The sequence below is a fragment of the Parus major genome, chromosome 2 (genome assembly GCF_001522545.3).
Source record: "Parus major isolate Abel chromosome 2, Parus_major1.1, whole genome shotgun sequence".
Taxonomy (NCBI): domain Eukaryota; kingdom Metazoa; phylum Chordata; class Aves; order Passeriformes; family Paridae; genus Parus; species Parus major.
The window spans coordinates 79590638-79607699 of record NC_031769.1 but is presented as its reverse complement, the minus strand read 5'-3'; the positions used below and the strand labels follow the sequence as shown (position 1 = coordinate 79607699).

At 37.7% G+C, this 17062-nt stretch overlaps 1 protein-coding gene across 6 annotated transcripts in view; it reads right to left on the bottom strand.

The window, feature by feature from the left end:
* Positions 1–17062, bottom strand: part of CTNND2 (catenin delta 2) — a 701753-nt gene that overhangs the window by 95246 nt on the left and 589445 nt on the right. For all 6 annotated transcript variants that reach the window (XM_015653580.3, XM_015653594.2, XM_015653620.2 and 3 more), the window contains 2 exons: positions 8130–8247; positions 4939–5124 (listed from right to left, as the gene is read on the bottom strand). In XM_015653580.3, coding sequence (XP_015509066.1) covers positions 4939–5124; positions 8130–8247 — 304 coding nt within the window. The remainder of the gene's footprint in view (positions 1–4938; positions 5125–8129; positions 8248–17062) is intronic.

Genomic DNA, 17062 nt, shown 5'->3' with positions numbered 1-17062 from the left:
CGTATCTGGCAGATTTACTTTTTATGCTTTTCGAAATATCATTGCCTTAAACCTGCTATTTCACCTAGACAGGAGAATTTATAGGCCATTTAGCAAGCATGCTAAAGAGGTATGCCAGTCAATTCTTAATGATATAACTTGAAATGTTGCTGTTATACCTTAAGGCTCCTGACAGAAGGTGAAAAAGAAGGTCAGGCTCATTTCAGAAGTGTCACTTCCAATCAAAAAACAGACTTTGGGCTAGATTCTGGTTTGACAAGAATGATCACAGATGGGGAACTTGAGATGAGCATGAAGTCAAGAAGTCAACCTGTTTTTCTTAGAGAAGAAAGGAAACTAAATGAAATTCTGCCACATGTATACATAATGGGCTGTGTAACAAGAAATAAAATAAGGATTAATGAGAACTCCCTGGCAGTTTTGTTTTTTTTTTACTGAAGTCAGACCATGCACCTGGATTTGCCATAACTGCTTTTTGTCATAATCCTCACTTTTCATATGGCTCAGAGAATAAATCTGTTGGCAGCAGTGCACATGCCAGCAGCATGAACAACATTTTCAGCAGCGGAAGAATCAGTTTCCATTTGAAGAGTGACACAATACAAGGCAGAGAGGTTGATGTCTATAAGGTCCTAGTCAGAGATGAAGGTGTCTGTGGCTGGAGAGCTTATTGAGGTGAGGGTTCAGTACTGGCAGATCACAGATAAGCAGCAGAGAAAAATGAACAAACCAGCAGAGAATTACAGTCCTAGAGGTTTGAGACAGAAGTCAGGTAAGTTTCACTTATTTTTTTCTGAGGTCTTAAAAGAAGTTTTGCTTTTTGTGATTCCATAGATAAAACCAGTACTATACCTAGATTTTATCACAAACCTTCAGAAGGTTTGGGCATCTTCTAACATTCAATTTGTGTGACCAAGCAGATGCCTCAGAAACCTCTTTTAGCTCTAGTGAAGTAATTGTGGGCTCTTTTAACACCATACACCTTTATTCTGAAATGTGCAGAACACTTGTTTCCTGTGATCCGAAGGGAACTCCTTAAGTAATTTGAAAGGTGTCATTAGACCTATGATCTGAACAAAGACACCTCTCTTACTTAATTCCAAGATGTACAGAAGTTGCAATTATAGACAGCTGACAGACAAGTGATGTCATTAATAAAAAAAAAGTTCCAGTTTGTTTTTGAAAGGCCTTTCAAAGAAACCACATTTTATACTACCAATCAAGTCTATCTTTTCCTTCAACTAACTTTTATGTGACTACAACTGAAACATGACTTAGAAAAATTGGGATACTTGCTCCCTAAATCATAAAACAAAGAAATCAACTTGTACTTTCATTATAGAAAAAAAACCATGAGAAAGTGACTTAAATAGCAAGTTTCTCCTGCTTTATAGCTTAAAAAACAAACTCCCCTGCTTTGTGAGGGGATTTTTTTTTAAGTATTGAAAACTGCATCTTCATCCACATCCTTTATCTAAAATGATACATCTGTTTTCATTTTGCAACTACAGTAGTTTTGCTTCTTTTTCTTTTACTAACACTTACATCAAAAAATTAAAGACTACCTCATAACTGCACAAATGGAGTTCAAGAAAATACATAATAATGAAGAAACAACTTACAGTGATAATGTAATAGGAAAATTCCAAAACTACATTCACTAAAATCTGAACATTTTTTTCTCCACACTGTTTGGTACATTTTATCTTCTGAGAAAGACTAAAACAGCAATTTTCTTATTCAGAAAACCCTGTGCACTGCCAAAAAAAAGAAAAATACCTATACCCTGAACACAGATCTTCTGGGTATGTAAAATGTAGTAACTATAGACTAGATACTACTTCCCTGTCTTGAGGTGTCACAACTGAAAGAGATGTGCCTGTGCCCTGTGCTTTGTCTGAAAAGATAAAACTCTCAAATATTAAAAAAACCATGAAGACAAAGAAGCAGAAAGAACAGATCTTTTAAAACAATTGAAGAATTCTATCCACACTGGACAAGTGCTTCTGAACATACTTCTGTACTTATTTTTACAAAATAAATGGATAAATAAGTTACTTTTGCCCTAATAAAATAACAGTTTGAGTTATCTTATGCTATTAATATTAATGTGGTTACATGAAAAATATTGCTTTTCTTTTCAATTTTTGAGGGTAAGTTGGGAGAGCTGTTTCCATCACAGTGATCTTGCTGGTATTGTTTTTAGTGGAACTCTAGTCTACTTGATAATATATTAATTTGGTAATATACTTCAAATAATTTGGAATGTTCAACAAGGATTATGGGGTGAAAATAACCTGCAGAAGGCTCACAAGTCCACCTTAAAATACCTGAACTGAATAATATCCACATGTGAGAGCTTGAATATGGCAAGATGAAGTAGGGTGTCTGGATTTAAAGGAAATAAGAATAAAGAAGAAAACACCTTCATAAAATGTTTATAGTACTTGTAATACAAAGAAGTTCTATGCACAACAGAATAAGTTCTGGAAAGAGTAAATTTATGTCCTTGCTACAGAAAAGCCTAGTGATCATAAACCTGAAAATATGTTTGTAATTTTATTATTCTTTGGATTTAAAAAATTAAATAAAACTCTTCTAACGAGACCACCACAAAGAGCTCTGAGGAGACCTTTACCATGCAACGTGCTGCTAATGAGCACCCATAGAAACAAAGAATATCTAACAACAGGCAAAAGCATGTAAATTGTAAAAGTAATCTGCCAAAAGAGCTCAGTTCTTTGGCCTGGAGGAGCAAAAAAAATGTTTTTAAGGGAACCATTGCAGTACAGAGAAGCCCTATGGGAATACTGAAAGGGTCATCAGTACAGAGTTAAATTATGAATCTGAGATCGAAAAGTCACAGAAGAAATAGAAGAGAAAGACTTAAAAAAGACTTAAGACAGTGTGTGTGCATGTGTTAGTAAACAGAGCAGCAAAGAGCAAGCCAAGTTGCAGTGTGACGCATCCATATCCATACATGTTATTTTTTCTCCTGCACTTTGAATAACTGCAAGCACAGTGTGTGAGAACTGTTAATTCAGTAACAGGGATGATGACTACTTCACAGGGTAAAATTAGTTTGCTTTGTCACTTCTAATCTCACTGTAGACAAATACAGGAATCCGAACAAAAGGCCATAATAAATTCAGGTTATCTGATGATGGGGTATTTAACCACAAGCAACATCATAGGCTGGGATGGTGTGGCTGGACAGTGCCCAGGCAGAAAGGGACCTGGGGGTACTGGTCCACAGCTGGCTGAACATGAGCCAGCAGTGTGCCCTGGTGGCCAAGAAGGCCACTGGCATCCTGGCCTGGATCAGGAATAGTGTGGCCAGCAGGAGCAGGGAGGTCATTCTTCCCCTTGGTACTGGGCACTGGTGAGGCCACACCTGGAGTGCTGTGTCCAGTTCTGGGCCCTCAGTTTGGGAAGGATGTTGAGACTCTTGAGCACATCCAGAGGAGGCAACAAGGCTGGTGAGGGGCTTGGATCACAAGCCGTGTGAGGAACAGCTGAGAGAGCTGGGGTTGTTTAGCCTGGAGAAAAGGAGACTCAGGGGTGACCTTATCACTCTCTACAACTCCCTGAAAGGTGGAAGGTGGGGTTTGGTCTCTTTCACCAGATAGCAACTGACTGAATGAGAGGACACAATCCCGAGCTGTGCCAAGGGAAATATAGGTTGGATATCAGGAAAAAGTTTTTTACGGAAAGGGTGATAAAAGTATTGGAATGATCTGCTCAGAGAGGTGGTGTAGTCACCATCCCTGGATGTGTTTTAAAAAAAGACTGGATGTGGTACTTGGTGCCATGGTCTAGTTTCTGGTGTTAGGGCTGGGTTGGACTTGATGATTTTGGAGGTCTCTTCCAAACTAGTCATTCTGTTGAATTGTGCTGTTCTTTTGAAGAGTAGGTGAAATTAAAATCTTGCTAGTCATGAGTGCTGCATTTTTCAGTACCCAAGTTTTAGCTTAGTAGTATTGCTATAACTTTTCCACATTAACACAATTTGTCTTTAGGAACTCAGGAATATTTTCAGTACTGGATTACATCATTTATTCAAATACCCTGTGCACTTAATTGCTCACTCAAATAAATATTTTCTTTGAGCAATCTGAAACAGAATGCTGTAAACAAATGCAATAAAGTGAGTAAGTATAGGAAGAGGTGGAATACTTACTGCTGCCAGCATAGGCTGTCTGAAAAAGCCCATAAATTCGTAGCCATTCTTACTGCTATCTGCTTTGTGTACTGATACAAGAGTGTCTTTCTCTGCAATATAATTGTCATTATTCCCCAAATTATAAGTTCTTAATGGGATAAAAAGGGAAATAAATACACTTTAAAAATCAACCCACTCAAAATTACAACCTGTCAAGTAACTTGAGGAAACAATCAAGACTTTGCTTTTCAATTTTTCTTTGGTAACAACATTAAATATATCAAAATACAAATGCTTTTTTAACATTCACTTTAATTATTTGATTCAGCCCTATACAGTTTTCTCTCAATGTGTAGAGACATGGTACAAGACTAACTTTGAAGCGAGTGTATATTTACAAGCCTGATGTCTGTTTGCATCAAAGCCTTTCTACACTCATGTGGCTCTGTGGAAGTACAGTGTAAAGTATATGCAGATTGCACTTTTCATTAGAAATGGCTTCCTTTCAAAGAGCATTTTATAGTATTTATGGCATTCACAGTGTACCCATGACTACAGTTTCCAGGTGCACCACATAATGTACAATTTCTCAAGCAAACATATTTCATTACTTGAGAGCCATACTCTGCTTTAAGCTCTCTGCAAATTAACAAGGGCAACAGTTTTATATATTATGCGTCATGCATTTAATTTCTAGTACAGTGAATTAATTATTTATTATTTATATTTTAAATAATGGGCACTTCAACAACACAGCTGCAAATAACTTTGATTACCTGATCTTGTGATTTCTTTTTCTTCTTCTTCTTCCCCCAGCACCCTGAACTCTCTGCATCTTTTCCATTGGCATCACCACAGAGTAATCCATCAAGTTCATCTGTTCCCATCTGCTGTCCCTGAGATGTTTCTGCAGCTAGCCTGTATGAGAGGTTCCTCAAAATGCACACACAGTTTTCAACGGTCTAAAAAAATATGACAAAAAGAAAAATACAGAAAACAAAACCAGAAAAAAATTAAAATCCTCCCCTTACTCTGAAGACAAAGCAGAAGGAATTTCATCTATCTTTGCATGTGCATTTTCCCAGCACAATTCTTATGTGCACATTTCTGACTGCTCCCCAGGTAATCACAGGTTAAGAGATTCAGAAATTGTTATGGTAAAAAATTAGTTGTTACCATATCAGGACAATGCTTTTCTGGGAGTTTTTTATTGTTGCTCTGAATTTTACACTGGAGCCCCATGTGAAACAGATGCTGAAGTAAAAAGTGATCAAAAGAATCTGAACACTCCGAATGTCAGAAAACTCCCACCTCAGTGAAGAGAAAATTCTACAAACAGAAAATGGCAATAGATTCTGGGTTTTGTCCTTTTAAAACCAGAAATAACCGTTTTTTTCTGGCAAAAATCTATGTAAATTGCCATAAAATTTGGATATGAGTTCCATTTCACAAGCACTTGTAGCATGAACAGATGATGTTTCTCCAATCCCAAAAGTAGGACTAGAAATCTGTCTTGCTGCTTTTACTGCTTCTGGCCAGGCTGCAGACAGATAACTTGTGTGCAGCCTTTTCGTTTCATCCATTTATTCCCCTAATAGGTTGTGCCTTCTGTAGAAGATGCAAGCAGGAACTCATAAATGGATGAGACCCAGTGAAGGAAAATTCACTTGTAATTCAACCTAATTTCTCCAAGTCTAAAAGAAGTTCAGTTTAGACATGAAACCTACTCATTTAGCTGGTTCAATTTGGTTTGATTATTCCTAATAAGAAGGATATGAGCTTAATTTTCTGCACACAAGGAAGGCATGGCTAAAAAAAGTCATTCTCTATCTATTTATATTTATTTCAACTGTTCCTAATGCTCCATGGAGATAAAAAGCAATAGCCACTACATCCAAGCTCTTTTGCTCCATTAACCCAGAATGGAATGACTGTGAGGCTTTCAGTTCTATCATATTCTACCATATTCACCAGTGAGGCAAACAGATGTGGCTTCATTTACTTCCATATATGACATGAGCTTCTGCCAGGTATGCATTCAGCACACGTTTTTTGTGATGATACCAAGTTCCAGAGGGGATATCAAATTCAGATTCTATTATACAGGAATATTCATATATATTTTTAAACATAGATGAAATGTCATTATTTTGCAATACAATTGTACTAATTTGAAATTTCTGCCAATATATAAACAGAAGTAGAAATATGTATGCATGTGTCTGTGTCTAGAAAGTGTTCTTTGTGCACCTTTCATAGTTGAAAGCTTTGCAAACATCACAGTGACCATAACTACTTTTTAAAGTTTGCTGCCTTTTTCTTTAACATGAATTTTATTCACTTTTGATATAGTATGCTGAAGTTGAAGCTTTGCATATGTTGATTAGAATACTAAACTTTAAGTTTCCTTTTCACAAATCAGAGTTGTTGCATTTACAATTCTCATTCTGTGGAAAACATAAGCAGAGTCCATCAAGAGGACAATGTTACCTTGAACTAAAAAAACTGATAAACAAACTTCTGAGGCTCAAATACAACCACCTTCTCTATTAAGGTGAATTCCTACAAGCCAAGAAAGCTGGTTCCAACCACACAGGTGGACAGACTTCACTCCTCCCTGACTTTCAAGGATCCTTGTATTCCTTATTCTGTTTTCAGTTTATCATAATGGGGCTAAGTACAAGTTCACTAGTTTTTCTACTCTAGCTACTTTTAAGCTACTAATGAAGTTAAGAACTCCCCTGTGTTTGGGGAGTGTTCTGCAGGAAGTGTCTGGATGGGGTAATGGGGGCTGGCAACACCCAAGTGTGCACCAAACCCTGCTGCCAGGCTTTGTGCCCACCTTTTGGGTGGGTGTCCTTTGAGCATCCCTCTGCTAAACTTCTATTAATGGAAAATTGATACAGGCTAATGGGTTGTGGGATTTTTTTGGTGTTTTGAGGGTTTTTAGGTTTTTACTTTTTTGGTTTCTTTTTAAAAACACAAAGCCATTCTGTTAGCCCAGCACCTCATGCTATGAACCTTAGTTCCTCTCTCTGTCCCCCGAATTCATAGGCAAATTTCACCTATTTGATTCAGGTAGTGACCAGAGACTCCTGGAGATTATTCCTCTCAGATCTATAAAACCATTGGGGTCCACAGACAAGTCTATGAAGTATTATTTGGAAATACAAACCCAGTGGGCTTTAAAACCTTGCTGCATAAAAAGCTGCTCTCCTGCAATTCCTAGGGGTTTGCAAATTCCTAGGGGTCTAAGGTTGCCCTAGTAATTAATTTAGCACCATATACTGAAAACTAAGCAAACTGTCCTTTTTCTTCTTCTCTGGAGTACTTTAATGCATTACAAATCTTCAATTTGTAAATGCTTGGAGTCTTTTTTATTAGGGAGTGCCTTTCACCTCTGGAGAAGCTTGTTCATATCCTAGCATTTTAAGAGAAGTAAAGCTGACATAATTAAGTGTATTAACATAGTTGTTATTGAAAGCATTCATTGGTCCTCTTCAAAGAAGAAGTAATGTTGGTTTTACTGCAAAACTACCTATTAATCTCCCAATTTTTTTATACTTGTTTGCCTTCTAAGCCTACCTCACTCTCATTAACTCTCATACTGGGTACTGAAAATCAATTTTAAGGTAAAACTGGCAGAACAATGTAAGAAACTTTACATGGAATATGATATATTTGCTCTTCTTAAACCAGTATCATATTTTCAACTTCAGTAATTCAACTGAGAGAATGACATGCTTACCTGTGCACACTACACAGGTAGATACAAATACAATGCTTAGCCCACTAAAAAAAACAGCTCAGCAGAGAAACTAAAAGCAAAAGATGGGATAAATTATGCTTTGCTAAGACATTCCTCACAATGCACTACAAAAAGAGTATCACGGAAAAATTGTCTCTTTATATTCCCCATGTACCCTGAATATCTGGATTTGCTGCTGAAAAGACAAAGGCGACAAACCTTACTATCAATTTCACTGCTCCCCAGAGCAGACTGGATCACGTACAGCAATGCATCTGTCAGGCCATCACACTCCCTCATTCTTCTGCGGGCCTCTTCTCCAGCAGAGCTGACATTCCTGCAAGGCAACAGCAAGGGTCACTAAATCCATGGCTCCCTGCCCACTGCCCCACCTAAAACCTCTCACATTTCACATACAAATAAAAAACACATTTTCTTTCTTTCTCTCATCATTTCAGAGCTGTGAATAATGGAGACAGTTGCGAATGAGCTCAGGAAATGTAACGCAGAGGGGAACAAATGGAAGACATCAGGTCCTCCACAAGATGGGGCTGAGTGGCCAAGCAGCATGCTCCCACCTGCATGGCTCCCTACACACGCCCCACTAGAACGAACTGACCCTTCCTTCCTTCCTTCCTTCCTTCCTTCCTTCCTTCCTTCCTTCCTTCCTTCCTTCCTTCCTTCCTTCTTTCCTCCCTTCCTGCCTTCCTCCTTCCTTCCTCCTTCCCTTCCCTTCCTCATATAAATCAGGTTTTTAAAAGTCCAGAGGTTTTGCATATCTCCTAGCAACTGAGAGCCCAGTAGTTAGGGTTCTTAACCTGAGAGAAAAATATTATCAGAGCATAATATAAAACACCTGCTATTGCTTGCTTCTCATTTTACATGAGTGTTTCCTTTTCTCTTTCATTTTGAGAGAACATTAATGCCTCAATCTTTTCTTTAGGTAGTTTATTTTACATTGGAAAACTTAAGGCCTCAGATTATTATAACAATATTGTAAAACTTGTGTTCCTTAGATGGGGCCAGAGGGTCTTCTGACACATTTATATAAATTCAAGTAAAACAAAATTCACTGCATAACACATTGTGTCATAAAATTCGAAGTACTGATACACAGAGAAACAAATATGTATGAATGAGCATATACAAACAGAATCTATGTTTGCTAACATCAAATCTCAGAGAAAAACTGCATGCAAATTTGCATAGTAGGTTTGATTTGGAAATGGGTGAATTAGCAATCTCAAGAATGGGATAAAATTTTTCAGTCTCCTTCAGCAAGGGAAGACAACCCTTTGCTGAGGCGGTTCATCTGTAACTCTTGTCTCCCCACTACTAAAGTTTATACAAAGAAAGAACATAAAAAGTACACATACCAGACCTATGTATTTAATGCTCATTAAATACAGTGTGAAATGGGAGGACATAGGCCCTTGAATTTGGGAAGAAGGCAAGGCATTTTCTATCTTTTATATCATTTTCAATGACCTTTGCATTAAAGATGGAAAAAGCACAAGAATCCTGGGAAGGGGGAAAGAATTTCAGATGGAGTAGGATGGGAGGACCTAGGACTAGGTTCCCTTTCAATTCTATTTCTTCTCTATCTTCATCCTGTTCTGTCTTCTTGTTATCTAAAAAAAAACCCCAACATTTCCATTCCCCCAAAACAACAGAGTCTTATAACTGGACAATCCCCCAGTCCCTCCAATGCAGGTTCCCAATTGACTCTGCAACCTAACATATATGATTCACCATATATACTTGCATCCCCACACAGTCCTAATTAGTGCTGTTCTCCCACACAAACAATTAATTCAATAGTGTTACCTTCACCTCAGAAGGCAGCTTGACAGAAACCGTATAGCCCTGGAGCACTGGAATGAATTACTTTATCTCTCTAGCAAAAAAACTTACTCTCCTTGAAAACCCTCATTTTTTTGCCACATTACATATCAGAAGCCTGCCCTTCATAACAGCTTGCAAGTTTTGTGTTGTCTGGTTTCTCTGGTCCTTGAACTCCATGCCTCTCCTCCTATCTCTCTTCTGCTTTAAGATTAGCAGGTGATTAGCGGTTTTCCTTCAGTTCATGGGGAAACTTCTGTAATCTAGGAAGTAGGGTTTGGAGAACATCAGAAAAACTCTCTCCCTTTGAAGTGATGGAAACTTCTGCCATACTTTTGTGTGGCAGAAATAAGAAGGTAAAAATATAGAGCATGGTTTTCCCCAAACAGTGCCTGTGCATTTGGAGGGCTGGGGACTCCACCTAAAGTAGACTAGACCACCCCTTTTTAAAGGCAAGAGCTCCAGTGATATTCCAAAAGGGCAGAGTATGTAGAAAAATCAGAATCATGGACTGGCAAAGCACATTGTGGGGTATATAGTGAAGACAAAATTTGGGGATATCAAATATTTATTTGATATCTACCTGAAATTTCATTCTCTTACTCTCTAGGCAGATAAAGACAGAGGGAAGAAGATAAATATAGACGGCCATTGAGGCACTGGTGCAGGTTACCCAAAGAAGTTATGGATGTCCCATTCAAGGCCAGGCTGGATGTGGCTTTGAGCAAACTGGTCTAGTGGAAGATGTTGCTGTCCATGGTAGGGTGTTAAAATTCAATAGTCTTTGAGATGCCTTCCAACCCAAACCATTTTATGATCCTATGACTCTATGATGAAGAAAGGAAGTTGTATCCAGCCCTACAAGAGCAACTGCACGAATTATAATAGGAAGATATGCTGAGGAAGAGTTCTCAACATGGCTTTGCACCTTTCTTTACACCACTATGAGGAAAAAAACTGAAATATTCCTGAATCCTTTTAAAAAGAGATAGATCTTCAAGTCTGGTCTGTGTGGGAACTTACAATAGTCAAATAAGAGATTTTTAGGCTTCAGGCAGTAGCTTGAGCCTGTGTGAAACTAAGTCACACAACGTTCTCACTCTGGCCTGAGAAATCATAAGGAGAAATCCAAATAATCCTTAGAGAAGGAAAACAACTTTTGCAGATGTTGTTTGTTGCCTTGTTGTTTACTTGCAAGAGACGGTCAAGAGGTTTTGTTCCTAATTGTCCAGTGATGGTGATGTGTTGGTTTAATGACCAATGAGAGGTTTACCTTTCTGGACCTTCTCAGACCTGTCTATAAAAGAAGATCTGGAAGAATAAAAAGTGCTTTCTTGTGCAACTAAGGCTAGCAAGTCTGTGTCATACTTTCGCCATTCCTAATACAGTGCAACAAGTCTGTACTAGAATAATGTCTCCAGGCTTCTTTATCTTCTGCACTTACATATACTGAGCCCAAGCTTTCAAAATAGACTGATTTAGACACCAGTAGAAACAGATACATATAGTCTCCCTGATCTTCTCATTGAGGTGATTTTTCCTTCTATCACAGCCAATTGCGCATCACCTTGACTTCCACAGCCCACAGAGACTGTCAGCCTCTCAGTTCCTCTCCAAGTTCACCGGAAACTCCTCCTCACCAAAACAGAAATACTTATACTCAAGTATACTTAAGATAACCTTATACTCCCTGAACTGTGAGCTATCTGCCTCATTCATTTCCAGCATACAAAGAATATGAGGCCTTTACACAAAGCAATACAGACACACCAGGAGTACAGTTTGCACAGACAATGCATTTCCTTGCTCTGTATGGAGGAGCTGTCAAGTTGGGTTCTTCTGTTTATCATTCTTCCCCATTATGCTCCAGTTGCTCCTGTAACCAAGAAGTGGATATTCTGAATTCCCATGACTGCCTTTCCTTCTCTTACAAAAGTTGCTGTTTACTTTCTGCACTGACTCATAGCTACTACAGCCCATCCCAAGATATGGTGCACTTATTTACATAGGAAATAGTTAAAAAACAAGACAAATCCAAACCTTGCATCAGCATTTTGGCATAAATAATCAGTTGATTATTTCAAAAGAAATACATCCCAATATCTAGCTAGTCTCATGTCACCTCTACTGAAGTAATCACTGTTAACTGAGATCATCCACAGAGGGTCTCTAATATTGCCATGTTCAGGCTATGTAGTTTTGCAAAAAAGAAAAGTTCCAGATTACATGAGCTGTCAGAGAAAACATGCTGCCATCTTAATTTTATTTCTCATTATTAACTTGGACATGATGTAGCAGTCATTGTGACAGGGAATAAGACATGATTTGTCATTTGTGAATTTTCAGGTCACTGTGCAGATGTTAAATTGGAGCATTAGTAGTATCTACTGTTGGTAAGATGTCCCACTAAGTCAATGCATATTTTTCCTGTCAATTTTCAAACACGTGAAACCATGTTTTCTGGGGGCCTTAAAGGATGTGGAAATATGATGCATAAGTTTTCAGGGAAAAAATATTTCTCCATTCTAAAGGCAGCCCAGCTTGATCACCCTGTATACTTTGATTCTTTGTGTAAACTCTATTTACGGTATATGCGAGCCATAGGCTGTCATTTTGAAACTAACAGGGCAAGGAGTCCTTCAGCCTACCATAAACCAGTAAAATGAATCTCAAATAGAATACAGTCATGCAGGAATACAATGAATAGAGAGGGCTGAAAAATAACTCTCACTTTAGTCAGAAAGTCCCAGTTATACCTCTAAAACCAAAAAAAGCGTTTTCTCAAGAGAAGAACACTATGAACAGATAGAAGAAGATGTTAGATGCATGGCTGATCATGCTTTTCTGAGCAAATGGCAGACTGACTTTGCTAATTACGTAGGAATGGGAAGAGAACTAAAATAATCTAGCTTCAGTTTCATGGGAAAATGTTCCAACTATAATATCATCACCTCAAAACTAACAGCAGGCATGATTCTCCATACCTAGGCATATCAATCCAAGGTTCTAGAGATATGGGGTGTGGTATAAAGGAGTGCACTGTGCAACACATACCTGATTCCTGTCAACCCTGAACTTGCATTAGTTATTCAGTGCAATTGTCAGGCTTTGAGGTAGGGGAAGATGGGCGGTGCCAAGCAATTTATTTCTGTGTTAGGGTCCTTTTCCATACACTCATACAAACTGTGGGAGGTTCAGAGCAATGTCCTTATGATTCTAGGATAACTAAAATCATCTGCCTTATACTGGGTAGGGATATTGATTTCAATGGAAATATCATCCAGAACGCAAACCAATGTGCTGAGACATGACCTCTGGATATGGGAATATTTAGCAAGCTGTTGACATTACTTCCAGTGGCAGTTTTATCCATCTCAGACAGAATTAAAGCATCTGCACCTGACCTCTCTAAGCATGCTCAGGTCATGCCAAGTAGCAGGACCTTTCCTGTAGTAGCTATCAGTCTGCAGATTGCATATCTCATTGCACTCATGCAAGATAATGGCTGAAAACAATAATCTGCATTTAGCAAAGGAGAACTTGAGAAAGGTATTCCTCAAAACCCCATGATGAAATGAGAAAGTATGTTTAATATCTAGTATATATAATGTTTTTGCTATGGACTGATATAAGAGAGGACAGACATAAGAAGGATAATATCCTAAATTAGGTGTAAAGAACAAGTTATCTTTGCCATGAAACTTCAGGGGCCTACCAAGTATATAATTATTCTAAGAAGTTTTGTGTAAGAGGGATAATCATAAAAGCCTCAGTGTTTTTCATCTTTCTACATGTTATAATAGCCACCAAAAAGAGATTTTTCACAGCAAGGGGGAAAGGTTTACATAAGTAAAGAACTACACCAACCCCATTAATGTTACAGCAAATGCAATTATGTTTGCCTGAGGATACACAGCAAGGGAAAAGCCCTCAGAAGACTGAATAACTGAGTTACAACTGGCACACTAAATATTTTTCTTTAAATTAAAAACCCAAACAAAGTCCTATCCTGAAACTGGCCTCCTCTGGATGTGCTCTTTTATATGCTGCCTGTTTCTATTTCTGTCTGATTGACTAAACATTTATCCTTTAGGGACTGAGCCTTGTCTCGGGAGCAAGCTGGCAACCTCAGTCCCATCAGAGGCTGCTGTGGTGATGATCCTCTGAGCTGGCCTGCAATGTAACACATGATCCCCTAAGAGCTATTGCTTTTTCTGTACACAAAAATTCCCAGCAGTTTTTGTCAGCATTCAGACTCTTTGCTGCAAGGGTCTAATACAGTGACACAGTCAGCAAAATGAGACAAATAACACCTTGCATGTATCCATCAAGTATGCTCGGTGTCATCAGCAGACCCTATGCAACCATACATTTTGAGGGGCTTTTTACAGTGGAATAGTCCTCAAATCACATTGTCTTATCTATAAGTACTCAGTAAAGCCTTTGCACATGGAATAGATAGATTAGCCATAGTAGTTCTGGTTACTACTGTAAGTTTCATACAAATTCTGATTTTTTCATCATTATTTGTACACTAAGCCTTTTTTTAATAATCTCTTACTGCTGAAAAATAAACTAGCTGGTAAGACTAGCTATTTCTCAGACAAAATAGGAATTTAAACAAGGCAGTGAGACAAAACCTAAGAAAACACAAGATGGTTCATTCTTCATAACTAAGAGTTTCTAAGTGTTAGATTTTCAGTGACTTTAAAATCAGCTTATAGTTTGGAAGTAAAAAGAAATTAAAATCGATTTTTCAGTCAGTGACACAGATCTCCCTTTAACTTTTCCTGCTTTGAATGACAGTTCAGTGCATTATCACCAAAATCAGGAGGATTTCTTCTTGCTAAGTATTCTTAGCACCACTTACAGCCTTCTTTATCTATAAGTGGTTGTCAGAATTTAGCAATCCTGCATGTGGACTAAGTATAACGTACGTTTTGAAGAAAACTGTCTTGTATTAATTAGAATAGCTCAACTGTAGTTAAAGAAGACAATTCTATATCCAGGAATTTGGCCTAACAGAGATCTTTCTCTCTTAGGTATCACTTTCAGTTTTAAATAATACTTTGCAATAAGACAAACATGTAACAGTCTAATGTGGAGGCAGTCTTGGTTATTAACCTTTCTATCAAATGCTATTACAATGTTATTTAGCTTTGATTATTTAAAAGTAACTTTTGTTTACAAAACATCAGAGAAATTAGCCTACCAAGTCAAGCACTCAACAGGTGTCTTTTACTGCTGTGCTTCTGTACGTCCAATCCTAAGGCTAAATGCATTGTTTTTAATGACTGCTCTGTGTGATTTGTGAAGCAGTTGACTCCTGACATAATTGTTTGCTATTTTGATAGTTTGGAAAGATACATGACGGGAAAGTATATGAACTGCAATAAACATCTTAAAAGAAACTGTCTCTGTAGAAAGAGACCCAAAAAACCCCAAATTTTCTTGCATAAACGATTTTGTTAAGAGTTCATGGTATAATCAACCATAGTCTGATCTGAAAGAATAAAAAATATTTCTAACTACCCCTCTCCTCTTTTACTGTGTTTTCATCTGATGTGCAATTCTTTTTAACTACAACACACAGAATTACACATTGTGTATTGAGGGACAGCTCTAAATTATGGTATTAAAAAAATCCTACCTGCATCAAATTTCTGTTTTGACATTTAATTTCTCTGACACGTAGTATTTGACTTCATAAAAATCACTGCAATCATTAATGCTAATCCGTTTATACAGCTTTTAATATACTTACTATTCATTCAGTGAGAGCTGAAATATTGTGTCACTTGCTGCCATTGGGAAGATCTGCTGTGGTAAAGACTCTGAAGGTCATAATGGGAGTAGTTTAAATATGTCAACATCAAGACACTTTTCTCCATTTACAATTGTAATGTTGCTAAATGGAGCTCTACAAGTGTTAAAGACTGCACGAATGTAAATACAACAGCATCAGCTTTTGATGATCCAGCATTAAATACCAGCATTAGCTCAAGCACTTCTGTCCTACAGAACCACTGTCCAGAGGACTCTGCAGCTCTTACTTCTTGCATGGACCGAAGAGCAACAGGACAAATTTGTGGAGAAGGATTCCACTGAGGCTGCAAAATGCAGGTATCTCTCCGTGCCACCAGCACTCAGTGAAACACCTATGTGGCCAGTGGGACCATGCACTGAGGAAGTATTACTGGTCTCATTCCGTATTTCTTTCTTGGCTACCTCCTCTGGTCACTGTGAAAATTACTGTGTCAGATGCTTCAGCATTGGAAAGTAGCCCGTTTTCATTTTTCTATTCAGCTTGTTATCTTATTCAGAACAAAAATGATCAAGCATAAAACAGTTTTCAATTAACCTCATTCTATGTATTATTTATCAGGTTATTTTCTTCAAATGCTTATATATCAGCCTGTTTTGAAGCTCTTAATTGTCTTCCTCTACAATAGCTATTCAATCAACCTCTAAAGGATTATAATTCAGATTATATGTATATAATTTCAATGTCTACTTTTCTTCTCCACTAAAAGATGAAGCCTCTATTTGTCCTGTTTAGGTCTGTGGAAAAGTCTTTGATTTGCATGAGCTGCCCTAGCAAAAATACTTCCACAAGAATAAAAATATCCCCTCTTTTATTTTTGGTAGGCTATAGTCTCAGGAAAAACTTGGTATTACAACTGCATTCTTAAGAACAATTGAAAAGAAGCAGACAAAATGCTTTAGAGTTTGGAGTAAGCATCAAAGAAATGTACTATCTGTAAAAGGCAATAATTTACTGTGTCTAAATATTATTCTGAGTGTACCAGCATGCCTTACACTGCTGAGATCTCTTTATAAAATTGTTTGAATGTTATTTCTCTAATATAATTTTAGCTGTAAAGAAAAATTAGTCTCCATCAGTCAAAACTGTAACATACACAGCAGCAGGGGAAAAGGATTTTCATTTGTACCTGAAACTTGGAAAAGGAATTTAGCCAACTTCTCACAGTGTGTGAAATTTCTTGCCATCCTTTCATGTATTTGACCTTTTTTTTTTTAATCTAAAAACAACTAGTACTAACAAACAAAAAGTCTTAGTTTTGACAGCTCTTTCCCCTTGACTTAATCCCAGTGTAGCTCTTGTGCTTTTCAGGAATACATGCAAGTCTCTTTTCTAGTATTTCAATGTCTGAGTTGGTCATGATAAAAATGCAGCTTCAGAATCTAGCACAGGGCCAAAATACATTCCTGATCTCCTGCCAGATTTTACCTGAAAGTGCTTTTAGTACTAGTGGGCATGTTCTACATACAGAAGACATATTTGACTA